The 19,125-nt window shown below is 41.5% G+C and overlaps 1 protein-coding gene across 1 annotated transcript in view; it reads left to right on the forward strand.

The window, feature by feature from the left end:
- cmip (c-Maf inducing protein) overlaps nucleotides 1–19,125 on the forward strand; it is a 44,303-nt gene that overhangs the window by 20,106 nt on the left and 5,072 nt on the right. Inside the window, exons 2-20 of the mRNA XM_084060513.1 lie at nucleotides 922–1,047; nucleotides 2,526–2,576; nucleotides 3,325–3,486; nucleotides 3,882–3,923; nucleotides 4,390–4,452; nucleotides 5,562–5,642; nucleotides 5,938–6,041; nucleotides 6,229–6,333; nucleotides 9,410–9,862; nucleotides 10,910–10,975; nucleotides 12,685–12,711; nucleotides 13,125–13,173; nucleotides 13,368–13,475; nucleotides 13,823–13,939; nucleotides 14,875–15,015; nucleotides 15,925–15,972; nucleotides 16,623–16,769; nucleotides 17,738–17,843; nucleotides 18,776–18,846. Of these exons, the coding sequence (XP_083916639.1) occupies nucleotides 922–1,047; nucleotides 2,526–2,576; nucleotides 3,325–3,486; nucleotides 3,882–3,923; nucleotides 4,390–4,452; nucleotides 5,562–5,642; nucleotides 5,938–6,041; nucleotides 6,229–6,333; nucleotides 9,410–9,862; nucleotides 10,910–10,975; nucleotides 12,685–12,711; nucleotides 13,125–13,173; nucleotides 13,368–13,475; nucleotides 13,823–13,939; nucleotides 14,875–15,015; nucleotides 15,925–15,972; nucleotides 16,623–16,769; nucleotides 17,738–17,843; nucleotides 18,776–18,846 (2,067 nt within the window). The remainder of the gene's footprint in view (nucleotides 1–921; nucleotides 1,048–2,525; nucleotides 2,577–3,324; nucleotides 3,487–3,881; nucleotides 3,924–4,389; nucleotides 4,453–5,561; nucleotides 5,643–5,937; nucleotides 6,042–6,228; nucleotides 6,334–9,409; nucleotides 9,863–10,909; nucleotides 10,976–12,684; nucleotides 12,712–13,124; nucleotides 13,174–13,367; nucleotides 13,476–13,822; nucleotides 13,940–14,874; nucleotides 15,016–15,924; nucleotides 15,973–16,622; nucleotides 16,770–17,737; nucleotides 17,844–18,775; nucleotides 18,847–19,125) is intronic.

A 19,125-nucleotide genomic window follows, 5' to 3' on the forward strand; every position in this document is an offset into this window, starting at 1 on the left:
CAATGACAGAAACACGACTGTTTACACACTATTCCATGTGTCTGGTCTATTAATTAAATGCACCATGGAAACATCACTGCTCCACAGAAGACAACATCCAGTCGTCCACTGTATCTCAATTTGCATAGGATGGATGGATAGATCACCATTTCCCTAAAATATTTAGTTAATTTCCTATCTTTAATAATTGGTACTAAAATTTGCAGTGACAGGTGATTCATTGCTATTCTGATTACTGACAGACACGACTTATCTATAATACAACGTAGCAGTCAACATTTCCCATACTACATACAGCCATGGGCTGTTTAGGTCCTTCAGGGTCTCATCATCACTTTTTATTCTCCTTCAGATTTGCAAATGTTTCTTTAATCATTTTTAATCCACTGACTGCACCAGTTAGCCCACACTTTTCTCAGGGCTGGCCTGTTTGTTGCGAATGTGTTTATGCATGTGCATAATGTGTTTCTTATAGCTCATGACTGTATTAAAAAAACTAAATTGTTGATAGTGTTAGTGATGTTACTGTATTTGTAGTCTCGCATAGCCGCTCCACAGCTCCGCCTACTCTCTCCCAAGTGGAGTGGGCGGAGCTGTGAAAGGTCTGGCTATGCGAGACTACAGTATTTGCTTACTCTTAACCTGATCTGCTGCAGTGTCTCAGTAATTAATGACTATTTGCATGAAACTGCAGGCAATAAAGAACAGTCCATGTTGCCATGTGCTATTCTGATATGTTTGGAGATTTTTATTTCCATCCTGTTTGCCCAGGACAGGAAGCCTAAGGATATTTTTCTTTCCATGGTTCCGGTACAGTGACAGTGAAAATAAGTGCAGTTTTCTTCCATGACTGTTTAAATATACTATATCAACATTAGTAGATTGTAATCCTATGTCTCTCTCTCTTTCTCTCTTCTCCAGCCCACCGGCTATATGGAGTCATCACTGTCCTACAGCACCATAGAGGACCTGCAGCTTCTCTCGTGGGACAATGCTCCTAAATACTGCGTCCAGCTCAGCTTCCCTGGGGGCACTGTCCTTCTGCAGGTACTGTTACCACCTCAACCACCTGTAAACCTCATGCGAACCAGCCACAATGTGGTACAGTGGTACATACTCTCCACTCCCTCCTCCGTACCCAACATCTATCCAGTGGCAGTACTGCAAGATCTTCCGAACAGACCAGCTTGCAGTAGATTATAGTCTAATTTAATTATACTTAATCATACGCTTACCACATTGCTCAATTGATTTTAAAATGCTTGTCTTGAAAATCTTCAGCAAGCAACGTGGTCATACAGCGAAGTGTATGCAATGACAAGCATGTAAAAATTGAGGCCTGCAAAAATATATATATATATTCAAAGATTTGCGCACATTTTCACGATTTTTCGTAACGCAGGCGTTACGAGCTTGTATATCTGCCATTTTTGAATAGCCAAATAAATCTAAAATGACACGGATGCGTTCCCGGTCTTAATGGGTTAACCTGTCCCATTCAAAGTGCACATTCGGTAGTGCTACCCATTAGCTGAATTTACCATAATATACAACCCTATTGGGTGTTGGGGTCTGCAAAGTACGTCCACTTCCTCAGCTCCGTTTGCTTATGTATGCCTGCTGCTGTCTCTTGTCTGGAGTGCTTCCAGAGGCAGTCAGTGTTCGTTATGTGGAACAGTTCCACTGGTCCCTGGTTCCTATGTATAAGGATGCGGCATGCCTTTGAGACACTTGGTCTTGTCCAGTCATAAATCAGATGAAAATCTATTATGTCAGTTAGTTATGTGAGCTTAACAATGGGAAAGCATATCGTGCTGGTGCTAGAACAATAACATGACATATTTGAATTGAGTACAGAAGACAATGATCACAAAGATGATTCTAGGGTCTGTCATCCTCTGCAAGATTACCGATAAGACACATCTCAAGTTACTTTTCAAACCATTAGTAGAAATAGCCTTTACAAACTGACCCTGTACTGTATTTTTCTGTCCTACAGCACCAATATGCCCCCCCCCCCCTCTGGTGATCAATTAGTTTGATGTGAACAAACATTCCAACAGGTGGTAAAAGTGCAAACATACATACATACATACAGTGCAGGTACTGTATTAGGAAAAATGGTGGCATTATTATTTTGTGACAAACAGTTGGATCATGGTTCTTTGTTTTAAGACAAACATGGAAAGTTGTTAACTAATAAAATCTCATTACTCCATTTGATCTATTGGAACAGGTTTTACTTTTTTTTCATCTCATGAAAATGAAAGGAGAAGGTTACCACCTGACAAGATATGAAAGTGGCAAGAGCCAAAATAATTTGTCTCTTTCAAATGTGTGGTTGACTGATTGGCCTGAGTGTTAAGAACTAATGTTACTGTTTACCTCCCTGTGTGTTCTCGTTGTCTAAGGTCACATTTACCTAACCTGTGTGTGTATATGTGTGTGTGTGTGTGTGTGTGTGTGTGTGTGTGTGTGTGTGTGTGTGTGTGTGTGTGTTCGTGTGTGTTTGTATTTTACTACAGGCTGCCAATAGCTACCTAAGGGACCAGTGGTTTCACTCACTGCAGTGGAAGGTAAGGTTACTGATTGGCTTCAACTATTAATTGTTTTGCGCCCGCAGTCCTATTACAGAACTGGAAGCATCCCAATGAGGCCCAGAGCCCTACAAACAATACATTTAAGTGCACTGGGTACAACTTCCCAAGGAAAATGGTTTAAGTTATTTCGAGGTTTTCAAGCTCATAAAACAGAACAGAAAACAGACGTTACTAGTTGAGTCCTTTTTTTAAAGTTCAATGTGACCTTTAATGCCATTCAGTGGACACTTTTATTCAAAATGTCTTTACAATACTACCATTACTTGAATTGTACACATTGTACAATGATGCGTTGTGAGCTTGCAGATCTGCCCTTTGCCTTTGTGCTATGAATCGAGCTGTGCCTTGAAACATTTTTTACTTGGCCATTGGTTTGACTTGGGCTCAAAAATTTGACTGGTCTACTCACAGCTACTGTATACTACTACTGTATATATAGGATTATAAAGAGATTAATTCATTGTATTATTATATTAGTTAAAAAAAAGAAAATAGTAGATCTACAAGCTCACAACATGTCGCGATGTGTTGTGAGCTTGTGGTTCGGCTATTATTGGTTTCAATATATTTTCGGCTAATTGCCCAGCAGTATTTAAACGTGCAACAGTCAGAAGACAGACTTGGTTCTTATGATTGTTTTTTTTAATTATTTTTTATGTTAGTTTTCCTTTTGAGTAGATTGTGTGTACATATGTGACGTTACTGTATGTTGTATTCCTTGTAGAAAAAGATCTATAAGTACCGTAAGGTTCTGAACAACCCTAGTCGCTGGGATGTGGTTCTAAAAGAGATCAGATCACTGGTGGACATGGCTCTGACATCGCCACTACAGGATGAGTCCATCCACCAAGCCCCACTGCACATCATCTCCACCCTGCTGGCTGAGGTATGGACCTGGGGCACACACACACACACACACACACACACACACACACACACACACACACACCATTTTTCCAAAATAGCAGCTCTACTAGCTCGAAAAATAGAACTTTTGCCAAAACTAGACGTGTTTTGAGCTTGTAGATCTGCTAGTTTTAGTGAAGATATTTGGTGTAGATTGGGGAAAAAAAGCCGTGCAAATACAACTCGGGTCCAGTTTACTAAGTCTCTAGAGTCTTTAAGTGGTTAAGTGTTTAAACTGTTCCTCAAGGACCCCTGGGGGACCCGGTCCCCGGACCCCACATTTCAGAACCAGTGAATTAACTCATACTAAGCTGATTACCTTGATCACCTGTCACTTTTCTGGGCTCACTCTGCTCTTCTCATCTCCTCTACTAGAACACCAACCTCAGCACTCAGGACCACGAGAACATCATTGTGGTGAGTTAGAATTTCATAATAAATTCTCACATGTGAAGAATTTTCTTCTTAAGCCTGAAGTTGAGGGGAAAACAATCAAATTGATTTGCTACTCACATCGACTCAACATGATTTTCTTTGCTATATAAGAAGTACCGTGCTAATTGAACGTAGCCCTCTTTCCTCAGGGCTCTCTGATGAAGTGCAATGGAGATTATTGTTTCTTTCTTGTTGTTACATTTCTCCATGAACACTTAATGAGCATTGTTGCTGTCATTGTCTACATTATATGACAGAGTAGCACAGATCAGTGTGTGAGTCAGTGATGTTTATTGAGATCATCTTTTACTTGGTTTTGTATCTGACAAAATGGTCCAGCCTTTTGGTCCTATACTGCTGGCTAAGAGCCACAGCAAATATAAGACGAGATAAGGAAAATAGTTGTATTGATCTTTGTGTGTGTGTGTGTGTGTGTGTGTTTGTTAAGGCCATAGCCCCTCTCTTGGAAAACAACCACCCACCACCCGATCTGTGTGAATTCTTCTGCAAGGTGAGATTATGTTCTTTGGAATGAAAGTGTCAGATTTCAGATGTGGGACATTCTATGAACGAAACTGCTCAGTTGACAGCCCTAATGGACATAGTGATTTTTATAATCTTCAATAAGAAAAAAAACACTTCATGAAAATGGTGTAACTAAGATATCCCCTGAATTTTGTATTATTTTTACTTTTATCAAAGTTGCCATTTCCTGGTTTTACAAAGACAAGATGTCAGAAGACGCATATAATTTGCCAGTGACTGTAGCATGCGCACTTAACATTTTCAGAGTGGACAACGTGACAACGATATGGTGTTGGTCTCAAGCCTTGTTGCCTAGTCTTGCGTGATTTAGAAACCTCTTGTGAGAGCTTGAAGTACTGTATCCATAACAGTCATCTTATGTGGGAACAGACACCACACAGATCTTGTCCATAAAGGAAGCCAATGTGTAAATGAATATCCACTGCCTTTGCCGGATGTTTTCCTCAAGCAACTAGAGGTTCGGTCCGCTATGCTGCCCTCACATCTACGTCACACCACCGATCCGACCAATATGCCCATATATGGAGATCTCTCTATCTGTCAGACCTTGTCCTTTTAATGCCCATATATGGAGATCGCTGATGACATCACAGTATCTGCCCATATATGGGCATGCCCCCTTTCGTGCCCATGTATGGAGCTGACTGATTTGTTTGCACCTAATGCCGTGATGACACATTGAGGTTAGACAACACACTCCATATTTGGGCGTAGCTGCATTTGGAATTCCTTATATGGTGATGGCTGAGTCGAATCAAGGCTTTATAAAGCCTTATTGGGAGCTTTTGCAAAATCACAGTGTGCAGACTTCTATTTCTTATCTTGCCTTAATCCACTGTTGGTCCTGCACCTGCTGTCCAGCGGATGTGCCAGTTTTATTCTTTCTATACACACAGCCTTATTACCATTGGTTCCACAATTGCTTCGCGCCTCAACATTTTGTTAGTATTCAAATAAGCTGGACTGTACACTCCTTAAAAATGTCCTCACAGTGAGATAGTATAATGTGTAATTCTCTAGAAATGAGTAATGCATCACATCTAAGTTGTACATTTTTGTCACTGTGACCTGCAGCACTGTCGGGAGCGGCCAAGGTCAATGGTTGTGATTGAAGTGTTCACTCCTGTGGTCCAGAGAATCCTTAAACATAACATGGTGAGATTCCCACAGCCTACCCCTGTCTCTTTTTATTCATTATGTTAGCATTACAAAATATTTTTTTACCATTTTTACACCCTGGAACATCTGAATATACGTTCTTCCATCTATTGAATTGAACATAATTATGTATACAGCAGGGCTTGTCCTGAATTGTAAAAAAAAATGTTTTTAAAAAGTCTTCTCTCCACTTTCTTCTGTATTTCTCTCTTCGGCCTTACTTTCTAATGCTCTTTTTCTGATATTTTCCCACATTCCGTCCTTGTCTTTGTCCTTGTTTTGTCTTTGTCAGGACTTTGGGAAGTGTCCCCGACTGCGTCTCTTCACTCAGGAGTATATCCTGGCCCTCAATGAGCTCAATGCCGGGATGGAGGTTGTCAAGAAGTTCATTCACAGGTGAGAATCACAACGCTGTACCAGTAAAGGCAAAGGCAATATTTTAACATAGATTGCCTGAAAGAGGTGCGCCAATAGGCTTCATTTAACATCTCACTGGAATGTGAATCCTGTGTGTGACGACAAAAATGATTTGAAGAAGTGTAGTTGTGCATTTTATAGCTGACTTGCACCTTGTGCTTTGCAGTATGCATGGGCCAACAGGACAGTGCCCGCACCCACGTGTTCTGCCTAACCTGGTGGCAGTGTGTCTTGCAGCCATTTACTCCTGCTATGAGGAATTCATCAACAGGTCTGTAATCTGTGTGCGCGAGCACACACACACACACACACACACACACACACACACACCTTTTCCCCAGAACACGTTGTTCTGTAGCATTTGAGAGACTGATCCAGTGCATAAGCTCTTGCACTCTTTGTCCACCATCTCATCTCATCTCATCTGATCCTGATGAAAAGGTATCACCTGGTCCTTTGTCCATCTGTCCACATTTGTCTGGACATCTTGTTCAGCTAGTTGGGTACAGTGTGGGCAGCTAGGCTTCATAACACCTGTACACCAGCCTCTGTATGTGAGCTGGTTGTTCATAAGGCCTGATTAATACTTGGTTGCGCACCGAAAAGAGCCAATCTACAAGCTCACACACAAGACGTCACACAATGCGCGACCAAGTATAAATGGAGTGTTAAGGTTTGATAGATTAGCTGTGTACAAGAACAATCACTATGATTTCACTTCAATTATGATGTGCAGGTCTCCAATTTCCCCATTAAATTCCTTACAAAACATGAAATAAAACCGGACAAAAGGCCTTTTCTTCATGTTCTTTACACTAGATTAAACTTTGATGCTATTATATCTTCTATTGTCCTATTTACCTTTTCACCTGCCCTCCCGGCCATCTGTTCATACAGTATATACACGGCACGGTTTCACCTTAAAGAGTTTTAAGAGCTCAGGTTTATCCAGCGACTCTTTTAGCTGAAAGGCTAGCGGCTGGATAAAACTGAGAACTGGATAAAATCTCAGCAGAGCTTTTCAACCAGCTTTTGACCAGGCTTTCTTGCTACCTGTTCAGTGACTTTTCACTATCAAACCCTATCAGTATAAACTAATCTGTAATGGATTCTTTTCACATTTTAACTTGTAAACGCAGCTGAAGTTACCAAACTAAGTTGTGTGTGTGTGTGTGTGTGTGTGTGTGGTATATCTGTGAGTTAGAAACACCTTAACTTAACTAATAGATCTGTCCATGCTAACACACATTAACGCCTAAATTAAATGCATAATTGATAATATTACCGTCAGTTGTGTTTATCTTTCAAAATTACTGCTGTGAAAAGGGTCTATTGAGTTGTTGGCAGATGATGTGCATATAATGATCTTGTTGATGATAGGTTGACTATCAAGATAAAATTAATTTAATCTTATACTACTGTAGTCTCTCGAGACCGGCTGTATTCTGGAATGTCCCACCTCCCCCTACCTCATTTCACCTTTGTAGTTCCGTAAATAACTCCTTCTGTAAACCAAATTAGTCGAAGCCTATCTGGCTTGCACATTCAAAAAGATATTTTAAAGAAAATTAAAAATGTATTTTTGTGAACGGTAGAATGTTTTACTCTATATAGCATTTGAAGATGGTGAAAGAGTTCACACCGGGAGCGTTTATTTTGTATGATTAATTCATATTCATTTAAACTGCTGTTTATGTTATATGAGTATATCCACACAGAACGCGAATATAACGCAGCAATAAAGCGGTGCATTTATTTTTGTAAACAAATAAAATCATCCACCTGTATGAAGGAGGTATCACCAAATGCGTATGTTTGATGTGAAATAGTTGCGTCACATTTTCACATTTTCGTTTTGTTTATTTGTGTCTCTCCTGGTGTGTAACGGCCTTCATACTGCTTCAACAGAAATGTTGTAAAACAACAATTGGGCAGCTAAATTATAAACTGAGATGATTCTACAGTTCTAGAGAGTGAATCATGGTTAGCGTTTTTTTCAACAAAGGCTTTCATACTAAATAGACTTATACATTTAGTATTATTGTGATAAAAGCATGTGTGATGAATCGTCTCTAAATATCACTATGTTTCATAAGGGTGACCATGTTCTTTCAGGCTGTTGCTTGCTTGTCTATTCTTGCTCGTCCTGTCAGTTACTCATCTTCAGAACAATAGAATGCTTTACAATTTTTGTTTTTTGTTGATTATGCAATGACAGATGATGTCATCTTTAGTGTCAGACTTAAGATTAATTGTGGAGTATATCATTGTCACCTCTTTCTACTTGGTGAACATTTAAAAAAAAATCTAAAATAGAAGATCTACAGTACAAGCTCAAAATGACCATCTGTCCTATAATGAAGTAAATAGCTATGGCGGAAGAGGTTAAAGGTGCAGAATTCTACATATCCCTTTTCACCTGTTATTGGATTGCAGTTTGTAGTACGTTTTAAGACAGGAAAGATGTGATGTATAAGAAGTAATTATGAATAGATAATAGCATTACAGAAGAGACAGAACAGGCCTCAGGCAAGAGCATGCAACATGGATTCACTGGTCATGTTTCATGGTGTTCCGGGGCAAAAATTCATTTATAAATGTTTTTCAAAACTTTGATGTACAAGGCACAACAGCCACACATACAGATACATGCTACAGATAAAAAAGGAAACGCATTATTCTTTGTCTAGAATTGCTCCTAGAATAGTTTTTAAATAGACGTGAATGTTTTTAAATAGAATAATAGAAGTTTATAACCAGCACTGGATTTGGTTATCTTTCAAAGACCTAAAAAAGTAATGAATTAAAAGGAAATGTTTAGGAAGCTTTCTGATATTTAGTAAAGCAATATTGAGCCCATTGCTCTATCATGATCAAATTAAAAACAATTTCTATTTCACCATTTTACCATTGAATTCAAGGTGTGCCATGAAAATAAACCTGTGTTTTCTAATCATTAACCTGGTCCGTGCTAGGCAGGTCTAATGTTTGATCATAGCTTTTACAGTTCCACACATCTCTTCTTCAGTCACCCCCCCCCCCCCCCCCCCCCTTTAAGTTAGCTAATTTGTCCGTGTCCTTTGTGCATTTTGGAACAATCGGCAAGATACCCATCTCTGCTGGCCTCATCAACCACCAAGGTCAACTCCCTTGTCTTGTGTTCCATTTCTTTGTTACTAGTTGGGTCACTGTGTTCTGACCGTCATCACAACTCCGGTATGTGGGATGAACTGGAACTGTGGTGAAACTATTTTACCGTCTATTGATGTTACTGTTTTATGTTGACCTTGGGGGATTACACCATTCCTCTCTCATAAAATTCTCTCTCTTTGTCTCTGTCTTTTCAGCCGGGACAACTCCCCCAGCCTGAAGGAGATCAGGAATGGTTGCCAGCAGCAGAACGACCGCAAGCCGCCCATGCCACTCCGCCTGCTGCGCCCAGAGCCCCCGAACCTGCCTCCAACCACCCTGCTCCCCCTCAACGGCAACCCCAATCCTCCTCAACCACCTCCCCCGACTTCCTCCAACCCCACCCCAACCATCCCCATCTCCTCTCCTCCACCCTCCCTCCCCCTCGGCCCTCCCCCCTCCATCGTGAACTCCAGCGAGATCCTGGTGGAGCTGGAGCGCAACAACAACACGGCCAACGCGCGACGGAAGGCCGGCCCTGTTGGGGGCGACAGTGAGCCCAATCTGATTGACTGCTTGCTGGTCAGCCCTGCGCTCAACGCTCTCTCCATCCAACTGCCGGCACAGGCCGACCGTGTGTTGGGCTGCTTTGCCCTCATCCTCAAAATGCTGTGAGTGTAGAGCTGAGAATCAGTTCGTCATCAGTGTAATCGATGACTGTGTCATGATGACTACGTGCGTACATGCATGTATGTGTATCGTTTGTCTTTCTTTGGTTTTCTTATGTTCTATTTGTGTCACGCCCCATTGTGTTACATCCTGTAATGTCACACCCTGTCATGTTTTGTGACATTGCTTTGTTTTGTTGTGTTTTATATTACATTTTGTGACGTTGCACTAAACTACATTACGCTATGTTACGCTACTACTCACAGCACTTCACAATGAGATTAGTTATATTACATACATTGTGACTACACATAATCAATTTGTCAACCGACATGGTGGCTACATGGCTGATGGACATCGTTTGATAACTTTTGGACTGTTGCAATATCCAGATAATACAATAGAGAGAGAGAGACTTTAATTGAAAGTTTTTCAACAATGTAGAAACAGCAATGTATCTGTTAAAATGATGAGGCTGGTCGTATTAGCGACGTAAAAAGAAAACAATGCTAGGACAGGCGTTAGCTAACCGACTTCATAATGCTAGCTGGCAGTGATATAGATGGTTATGCCAGGACACAGCGTTAACAGGTTAAACAGGAGCAGAAGAGTCAATACGATGAGACCTGGTGACGATGATATGGGTTGGTGTATATGGCACAGTGTGAAAGTGAAGTAGGGCTTGTGTGTATTTATGTACATTGGTTTTGTGTGTGTGTGTGTGTGTGTGTGTGTGTGTGTGTGTGTGTGTGTGTGTGTGTGTGTGTGAATGGGGCCGACCTAAAAAGCGATAGTGTGTGTCTTTGCGTTTGTAGCATTTGCAACAAAACCAGTGTTACTTAACAGCGTAATGGGATCTTCCACTGGTCCCATTACATTAATGCCTTAGGTCTGCGTCATTGCTGCTCACATTTCACCTGAGGGACCTGCACCTCTCTTCTCCCTGGCCTTGTTTTATACGCTATTCTTTACATGAACTCTCTCCCTCTATATTTTCCTTCCCTCTCTTTTAATATGTGTCGGTGTCTTTCTGTATTGTTTTCTATCAGGTCTGACTATGATGACTGGAGACCGGCCCTAGCCAGCCTACTGCAACCTATCCCCTTTCCCAAAGAGTGAGTCCACACACATCTATCAACACACATTGACACATCATACGCGCGCACACACACACACACACACACACGCACACGCACACGCACACGCACGCACACAAGCACACCCACACTAGAGTAGCAGCCCCTGCAAAGTAGGTTAATTTGCACTACTCAACACTTAAGGTCTATGCTGACACATAGACACTTCATTGCTAACATCCATGTGAGCTTATAGTTTATTTTTTGGTGAGCGACACCTGTGTGCAATCAAGCATAACTCCGGCTTTATCACTACTGTAGGGTATATTATGTCTCTTACGGTGTGTACCTGTGTATCATGTGGACTACACCACTGCTGTGCATCTGTTGTAACTGTATCTAGCAGGGTCCCGTAGGGCCCGTGTGTTGACGTAGGTGCACCACCTCACCTTCCCTCCCTGGAGGGCGACGGCTCTCTCTGGGGGGGCAGATGTAATTGGCTTGCCAGCCTCCAGCCACATTCATAATTGTCAAGCTAAGCCAGAGCCTCAGTAATGGCCACCTGTGGAGATCTTGTTGTTCCTCCAACACAGGGACTCACCTGTTAAACACCTGCACCACTGCTGTCTTGCTGATGGGTTAAGTCGTCATTAAGAAAGGCAACAATATTCCCTATGGTCACCAGTGTGGCATAGGATGTTATTGGTGACATTAACACACGCAAACATGCACGCATGAGAACACATTCAAAATGGTATAATGAGCTGTGCAAGCTCTGTGAAACTTGGCTGTATAGTTACTGTGTGTCTTCCTGGCCAAGGAAGTAGTTTTGTATAAGGTTATTCTTAATTGTATCTGCCTTATTTAGAATCAATAAACAAAAGGGTGTATTATTTGTCGCTTACTCATAAAGCAGCGAAATGGTTTGTTGGACATGTAGGACTGTGCTAACACAACAAACAATATAAGAATAAGATAATAATAATAGTAGTAGTAGTAGTAGTAGTAGTAGTAGTAGTAGTAATAATTAATAAAACAAAATAAAAGTAATAATACTGGATGAGATAGAAATAAAGTTAAAGTAGGCTACAGGTAGAACAGCAGTATGGTAAGACCTCTTAAGACAGATACATAATATTTTGCAGCAGTGTTAAAGGTACAAAAAAGTAGAAGACACACTCACACACATATATACTGTACATCAAAAATACGTGTCTATTCCACTTATACTATACACGGTACATGTGCAGGTAACATTTCTTTTTTCGTTTTTTACCTTGTAAAAGTTGTATGGCTTAATGGTGGAAAAAAAATCCTCTACAGTGCAGTAACTACATTTTTGGTCAAAATAGTTTTTATTTGGGTGAAAGGTCAAATCAGCCGTCATGGTTTGGGAAGATAAACAAACATTTACCTTATAAATGCATTAGTGCAATACCATTTGGCTGGCCAGTTGAAACACATATATGCCATTTTTATTATTTTGACCCATTGCATAGTTACTGCACTCAGGCTTTGTAGGGATTCATAAATAATCTGTCCATTGTATCTATCTAAAGTTGTCCTTTCAGGCGTTTTACAAAACGAAATGGAATTTTGTATAAAAGACTATGACTAAAACTAAATACATGTTTGCTGTCAAAATTAACACTGCATGGTAGTGTCTTGTTGGTTACCTTCTGCCTCATGTATAAAATGTGTACAGTATGAAACCCTTTAGTAACCTGTCATTGCTTTGCTTTCTGTAGGGCTCTTGCACATGGGAAATTCACAAAGTAAGTTTCATGTATTGTGTATGCTGCCTGTTTCTTATTTTTGACCCTACTCAAACACCATAGCCATTTTGTTCTTAGTTCATACTTCCCCTCCCGTGAGAAAATGGCTGTTGTGTGAATATGGTCAATTGTACTTAAATATGTATTTAGATTCAGCCTGATATTTCTGTCTTAACCCATTAAGACCTGAGGCCAATTCTACAAATGCCTTCTAAACCAGTGGTTCTCAAACTTTGTCATGCCAAGGATACCCCCAAAATCATATGTATTATATATGGATATACAGTATATATAAATATATATAGCTAAAATCTAAAATTACCCGGATGTTTTCCTGGTTTTAATGGGTTAATGTACAATCTGTGGTAGATTCAGCCTGATATTTCTGTCTTCATGTTTGTCTTTCTAAATAGGGAATTGAAGTATGTTATTCAGAGGTTTGCTGAGGACCCAAGGCAGGAGGTGAGTGTCAGTGATCATGTGTATGTTTATCACTGTGTAAACACAGTTTGTATCAGTTCCTGTGCTTGACGCTGTGTGTGTGTGTGTGTGTGTGTGTGTGTGTGTGTGTGTGTGTGTGTGTGTGTGTGTGTGTGTGTGTGTGTGTGTGTGTGTGTGTGTGTGTGTGTGTGTGTGTGTGTGTGTGTGTGTGGCAGGTCCATTCTTGCTTACTCAGTGTGCGTTCGGGGAAAGACGGCTGGTTCCAGCTCTACAGTCCCGGGGGAGTCGCCTGTGATGATGATGGAGAACTGTTTGCCAGCATGGTGGGTGTACACACACACACACAACACAAACATGCACACGCATATTTAAGCAATAACTCACAATAATATATCATGATTTGGAGTAAGTTGCTGCTATTATAAAATGGTTTATGAATTTATTTTTCCCTAATTCATGGAATTTCTTTGAATTTTCTTTTGAAAACATTTTGAATTTGTTTTTAATTTATGAACAATTGCGTTTTTTTGGTTTGGTTTATTTAAACAAAATGTAGGAAACGAAAAGTAAAGGGCTATTTACTCGTGTTGTGAACAGTGTTTGGGAACCATTGCTTTAGAATGTTATTGTTCACATTAACACATACATATAACTTTCTCTTCTCCTTCAGGTCCATATCCTGATGGGCTCCTGCTATAAGACCAAGAAGTTTCTCTTGTCTTTGGCTGAGAACAAGCTGGGCCCCTGTATGTTACTGGCCTTGCGTGGAAACCAGACCATGGTGGAGGTACACACTTGTGTGTGTGTGTGTGTGTGTGTGTGTGTGTGTGTGTGTGTGTGTGGGGGGGGGGGGGGGGGGGGGGGGGTTATTATGGCCTAAAATGTATATCACAATATTTTGATATTACTCTCCATTTACATAAATAATATAGAAAACTGACTCATAGATTTTTATATTAACCTTTAACGTTTATTTAAAAACTCTTAATTTGAACTATATGCTGTATGAAAACAGTATTTATTTTTATGAAGACAGTCATGTTCTTTATTTTTCTCAATTTCAATGTTCTCATGCTCATTTTGTGTTTGTGGAAGAGAGAGAGAGAGAGAGATTTTAATGGAGTAATTTATGAAAGTGTTATTACCGATGGCAATGTACAGCCTGTGCCTAAAAAACTGTAATCTTTGTCAGCAGTTAGAAGGCCAGTGTTTTGTGGCGAGGGACTCTATGTTCCCGAGTTTGACACATGTATGGTAACGATACTCAATTATGTGCTCGAACATTGAGGTGATTGAAAAGGTTTGTGAAGTTGCACCCACTGTCCTTTCACGCATGACAGTGACTTCATCAGTGTTCGTGTGGCTGAAACTGAAGCATTTCCAAACGGCAGAAGTTACATGACCTTTTCTGGAACTAATTCAACTGCACTCACATCACCCTATAGACTGCACGTCTAGGGGTTTCTCCATGCCTCGTACCAAAAAACAAGGAAGCCCATACAAAGGCGTGGGGTTGCTCTTAAAGGCACAGTAGACAGAGCAGTGCAATGGAGTGGGGGGGAGATTTAAAATAGTAAATTATTATCTTTTCAAATCATCCCATCTACAAAATATTGAGTGAATTGATGTTGTGCACAATATATCGCCCAGCACTCTTGTGCACATTGATCATCATGGTACATATTAATATACAGTACATGTATGTTATCTCTGTGTGTGCAGATCCTCTGCTTGATGCTGGAGTATAACATCATAGAGAACAAGGACACGCAGCTCCAGATCATCTCAACCCTGGAGAGCACCCAGGTTGGCTTGCGCATGTATGAGCAGCTCTGTGACCGACAGAGAGAGCTGAAAGAGCTGGTGAGTTACTGCTGCTCTACGCTGCTGCACACACAAACACATCTCGCACAGTCACACAAACGCACATGTAGGATCACCATGCGTGTATCAGATTAGAGTATGTGTGTATACTGTATGTGCAGTATGTGCTACAAAGACACATGCCTCGGAATTTCTAAAATGTAACCATGTAGTTATAAGAAAGCACACATATATACTGTACGTATACATAGACTTACAGTGCAGTGTGTAGACTTACAGTTCAGAATGTGTGTCCACACACACACACACACACACACACACACACACACACACACACACACACACACACACATGTGCGTGCTAGCAGTCAAATACTCAAGTTCACACAAATTAAACAATGACACACTTAGAAACCTCCCTCTATCTCTGCGTGTTTATATGTATTGTACACAGTGTGTATGTGTGCTGTCTGTATGCACACATAATTGTTTACGTACAGCAGCTCTGAAAACATAAACGTTGTCTTATTTGCTCGTTCAATCCTGCATTCAAGAAATGTTGGTATTGAATTGTATATAATGTTGTTACATTTTAGTTTTGTCAGGCTTACCAAACTGCACCACTGATCATATTCATATTCTTTGTCTGGTAAAAGCTTTATATGGGTTACATTATGGCATTTTGTCTTAAAAAAAAGGGAGTTTTATGCGTGTGCTTATTTGTCAGCCGTTTTATCTTCAACTGATTGTTTCAAGAGGGGCCTAGTCTTGAAATGTTACCATAGTCTGTTCAAGTCCAGAGCTGCACACAGACGCCAGCTACAGTCTGAAATGGTACTGCATGACCTTCTTTGAGCGTAGGAGGGAGCCATCTTTTTTCATCTCTCTCACGTACTGTGTTTCTCTCTCTCTCTCTCTCTCTCTCTCTCTCCCCCTGTTGCTCACTCAGCAAAGAAAAGGAGGCCCCACCCGCCTGACTCTGCCCTCAAAGTCCACAGTGAGTTTTTATGCTTGTTGCTTAGCAAATCCGTCATATGAGATTACATGATAATACCACTGATGTACAAAAACAAAACCTCCATTCTGGCTGAAAAGAAACTGGAATTGTTTTGTGATTTGTATTTCATTTTTATGAATAAGCTTAGTATCTGTTCTATTGTCATACGATCATACACAGAATCAGACACAATGCTTCCCAAAGCGTTCTGTGTGCTGAGAGCTCATGCTGGGAAATCGCCACCAGCCTACGTGAAACTCCTTGAAACGCATTGTTTTACGTAGGCTGGAGGAGATTTTCCGGCACTGTAAGCTAAAACACATTGGGAAGTGTTGTCTCATTTTCACACAATAGCACAATGGGATTTACGTTAGATGTCGGCAAAGTTCCCCTTAATCAGCCTCACTAATATTATTTTCCATCCATGTCCCTCCCATCATCCATCTGTCCCCTTCCTCTGACTTCTGCCTCTCTACTTTCTATTCTGCCTCTGCTTTCTCTACCTCCCCACCGTCTCCCTCTCTTTCCCTCCTTCTACCCTGCCCTCTCTGTCCTCCTCTGCCCCTATGGCTCACTCTCCCATGTCCCACCCACTACCTTCTCTCTCCCTCCCCTCCCATTCTGAACGTCCCATCTCCTTGCTCTCTCAGGATGCGGATCTGGCCCGTTTGTTGAGTTCTGGTTCCTTTGGGAACTTGGAGAACCTCAGCCTGGCCTTCACCAACGTCACCAGTGCCTGTGCTGAGCAGCTCATTAAGCTGCCCTCACTCAAACAGCTCAACCTATGGTCCACACAGGTATATAGACACATTATAATACATACTAAAATATACATGAATGGATGATGTGCACCGGTGGTGGGTGAGATGGTTATGTCAACCATAATGGTTGCAACGCGCCTCTTGTTTGATTCCAGCGCCAGAGTCATTTTGTGTTGCACATCTTAACCCCTCCCTACCCATATCATCCTGTCTCTCTATGCTCTACTATGTAGGGGCAGCTGTGGCTCATTAGGGTGATTCCTTGCATTGGTTACCTCTGCTGTTTGTGAATCTGTGTGAATGCAACGCACAACAATGTGCGTTACGTACCACTACGCTATAGTAATGTAGACCATTTACCATTGTCTTTGTCACTCTCTCTGTCTCATGGGCATATCTGCCCATATATGGGCATATATGGACCGGACATGTCCAACGTCAATGCAAATCGGCTTTGTTAAGCAACGGTCATGCCCATATATGGACATGCGTGATGTCACATTACACAAATCTGCGTTGTTGGACAAAGATTGACGTGAGAGCAAATTGCCATTGTTTGGCAACGGTTTCTGTTGTGTGTGACAACATAACGACGCCCTCCACCTCAGAGAGAGGGGGAGGGAGGTTGTGTGTGACGTCAGGCCAGAGACAGTGAGAGGGGGAGGGAGTGGGGAGAGAGGGAAGTATAGAGCCTATTTCACCCATGCAATAACCTGGCTAGTGGTGGGTACTGGAACCTGAACACACAGCGCAATAACACGGTCAACAGGCAACACGGTCAAGCTGATAATGTGGCGCTTTGTACTGTGTTTTCTGCTTGTGCGTGCGTGCGTGTGTGATATAGTACGGTATATATACTACACCTACACACATAAACACAACACACTAAGCACTAACTGTACACACACACAGATGAGTAGTAATGAGTGCCTAATCTTTCTGTTTCCCAATGTTTCTGTCCATGTGTTTGTTTACCTCTCTTCTTATCTATCTATCTTTGTCAGTTTGGGGATGCAGGGTTACGGTTGTTGTCCGAGCACCTGGCCTGCCTTCAGGTGTTGAATCTGTGTGAGACCCCCGTAACTGATGCTGGTCTGCTGGCCCTCAGCTGTAAGAACACACACACACACACACACACACACACACACACACACACACACACACACACACACACACACACACACACACACACACACACACACACACACACACACACACACACACACACACACACACACACACACACACACACACACACACACACACACACACACACACACACACACACACACACACACACACACACACACACACACACACACACACACACACACACACACACACACACACACACACACACACACACACACACACACACACACACACACACACACACACACACACACACACACACACACACACACACACACACACACACACACACACACACACACACACACACACACACACACACACACACACACACACACACACACACACACACACACACACACACACACACACACACACACACACACACACACACACACACACACACACACACACACACACACACACACACACACACACACACACACACACACACACACACACACACACACACACACACACACACACACACACACACACACACACACACACACACACACACACACACACACACACACACTCTGTCTCTCACACACACACACACACTCTGTCTCTCACACACACACACACACACACACTCTGTCTCTCACACACCAGGATCTGGCTAAATATTATTTCGTTAACTGTCTCTCTAGTCTTACCTCTAACTTTAGACCAAGTGTTGTCTTTAACCTTAACTCGAGACCCTCATCATATGGGGCTGGTCCAAATGGCATCACCACTTCAGCTTTTTGTTTCTAAAACTATTTAATTTAACTCCAGAGTTAGAATATTACTCTCTCAGACCTTATGCTCCTTAGTGATCTTCCATTCAGAGAACCCTGATTGCATACTAACTGAAACCCTTGAACACCGTTGTCTGTTAATTTCAGCCATGAAGAGTCTTTGCAGTCTGAACATGAACAGCACCAAACTGACAGCTGACACATACGAGGACCTCAAGGTAATTGAAGAAACAAAATGTTAATGTACAGTATAAAACTTTATTATATTGACTTGAATCACCAGAGCGTGAACAATTTTATATTTTGGGGCATTTGTCTTGATAGTCGGGTATCTGAAGATTTTGAAATTCACCTTTCGGCACTTAGTTAAATCCTAAGTGATAACACTCATAAGGATAAGAAAGTGTCACCATAACTGCTGGCCATAGGCATACTGAGTAGGTGAGGCCGTCTGGGAAGGTTGACGGTTTGTCCCTGAGCATAACAGCTGCGCTCAT

The sequence above is a fragment of the Gymnoscopelus microlampas genome (genome assembly GCF_963454915.1).
Source record: "Gymnoscopelus microlampas genome assembly, chromosome: 6".
NCBI classification, from domain to species: domain Eukaryota; kingdom Metazoa; phylum Chordata; class Actinopteri; order Myctophiformes; family Myctophidae; genus Gymnoscopelus; species Gymnoscopelus microlampas.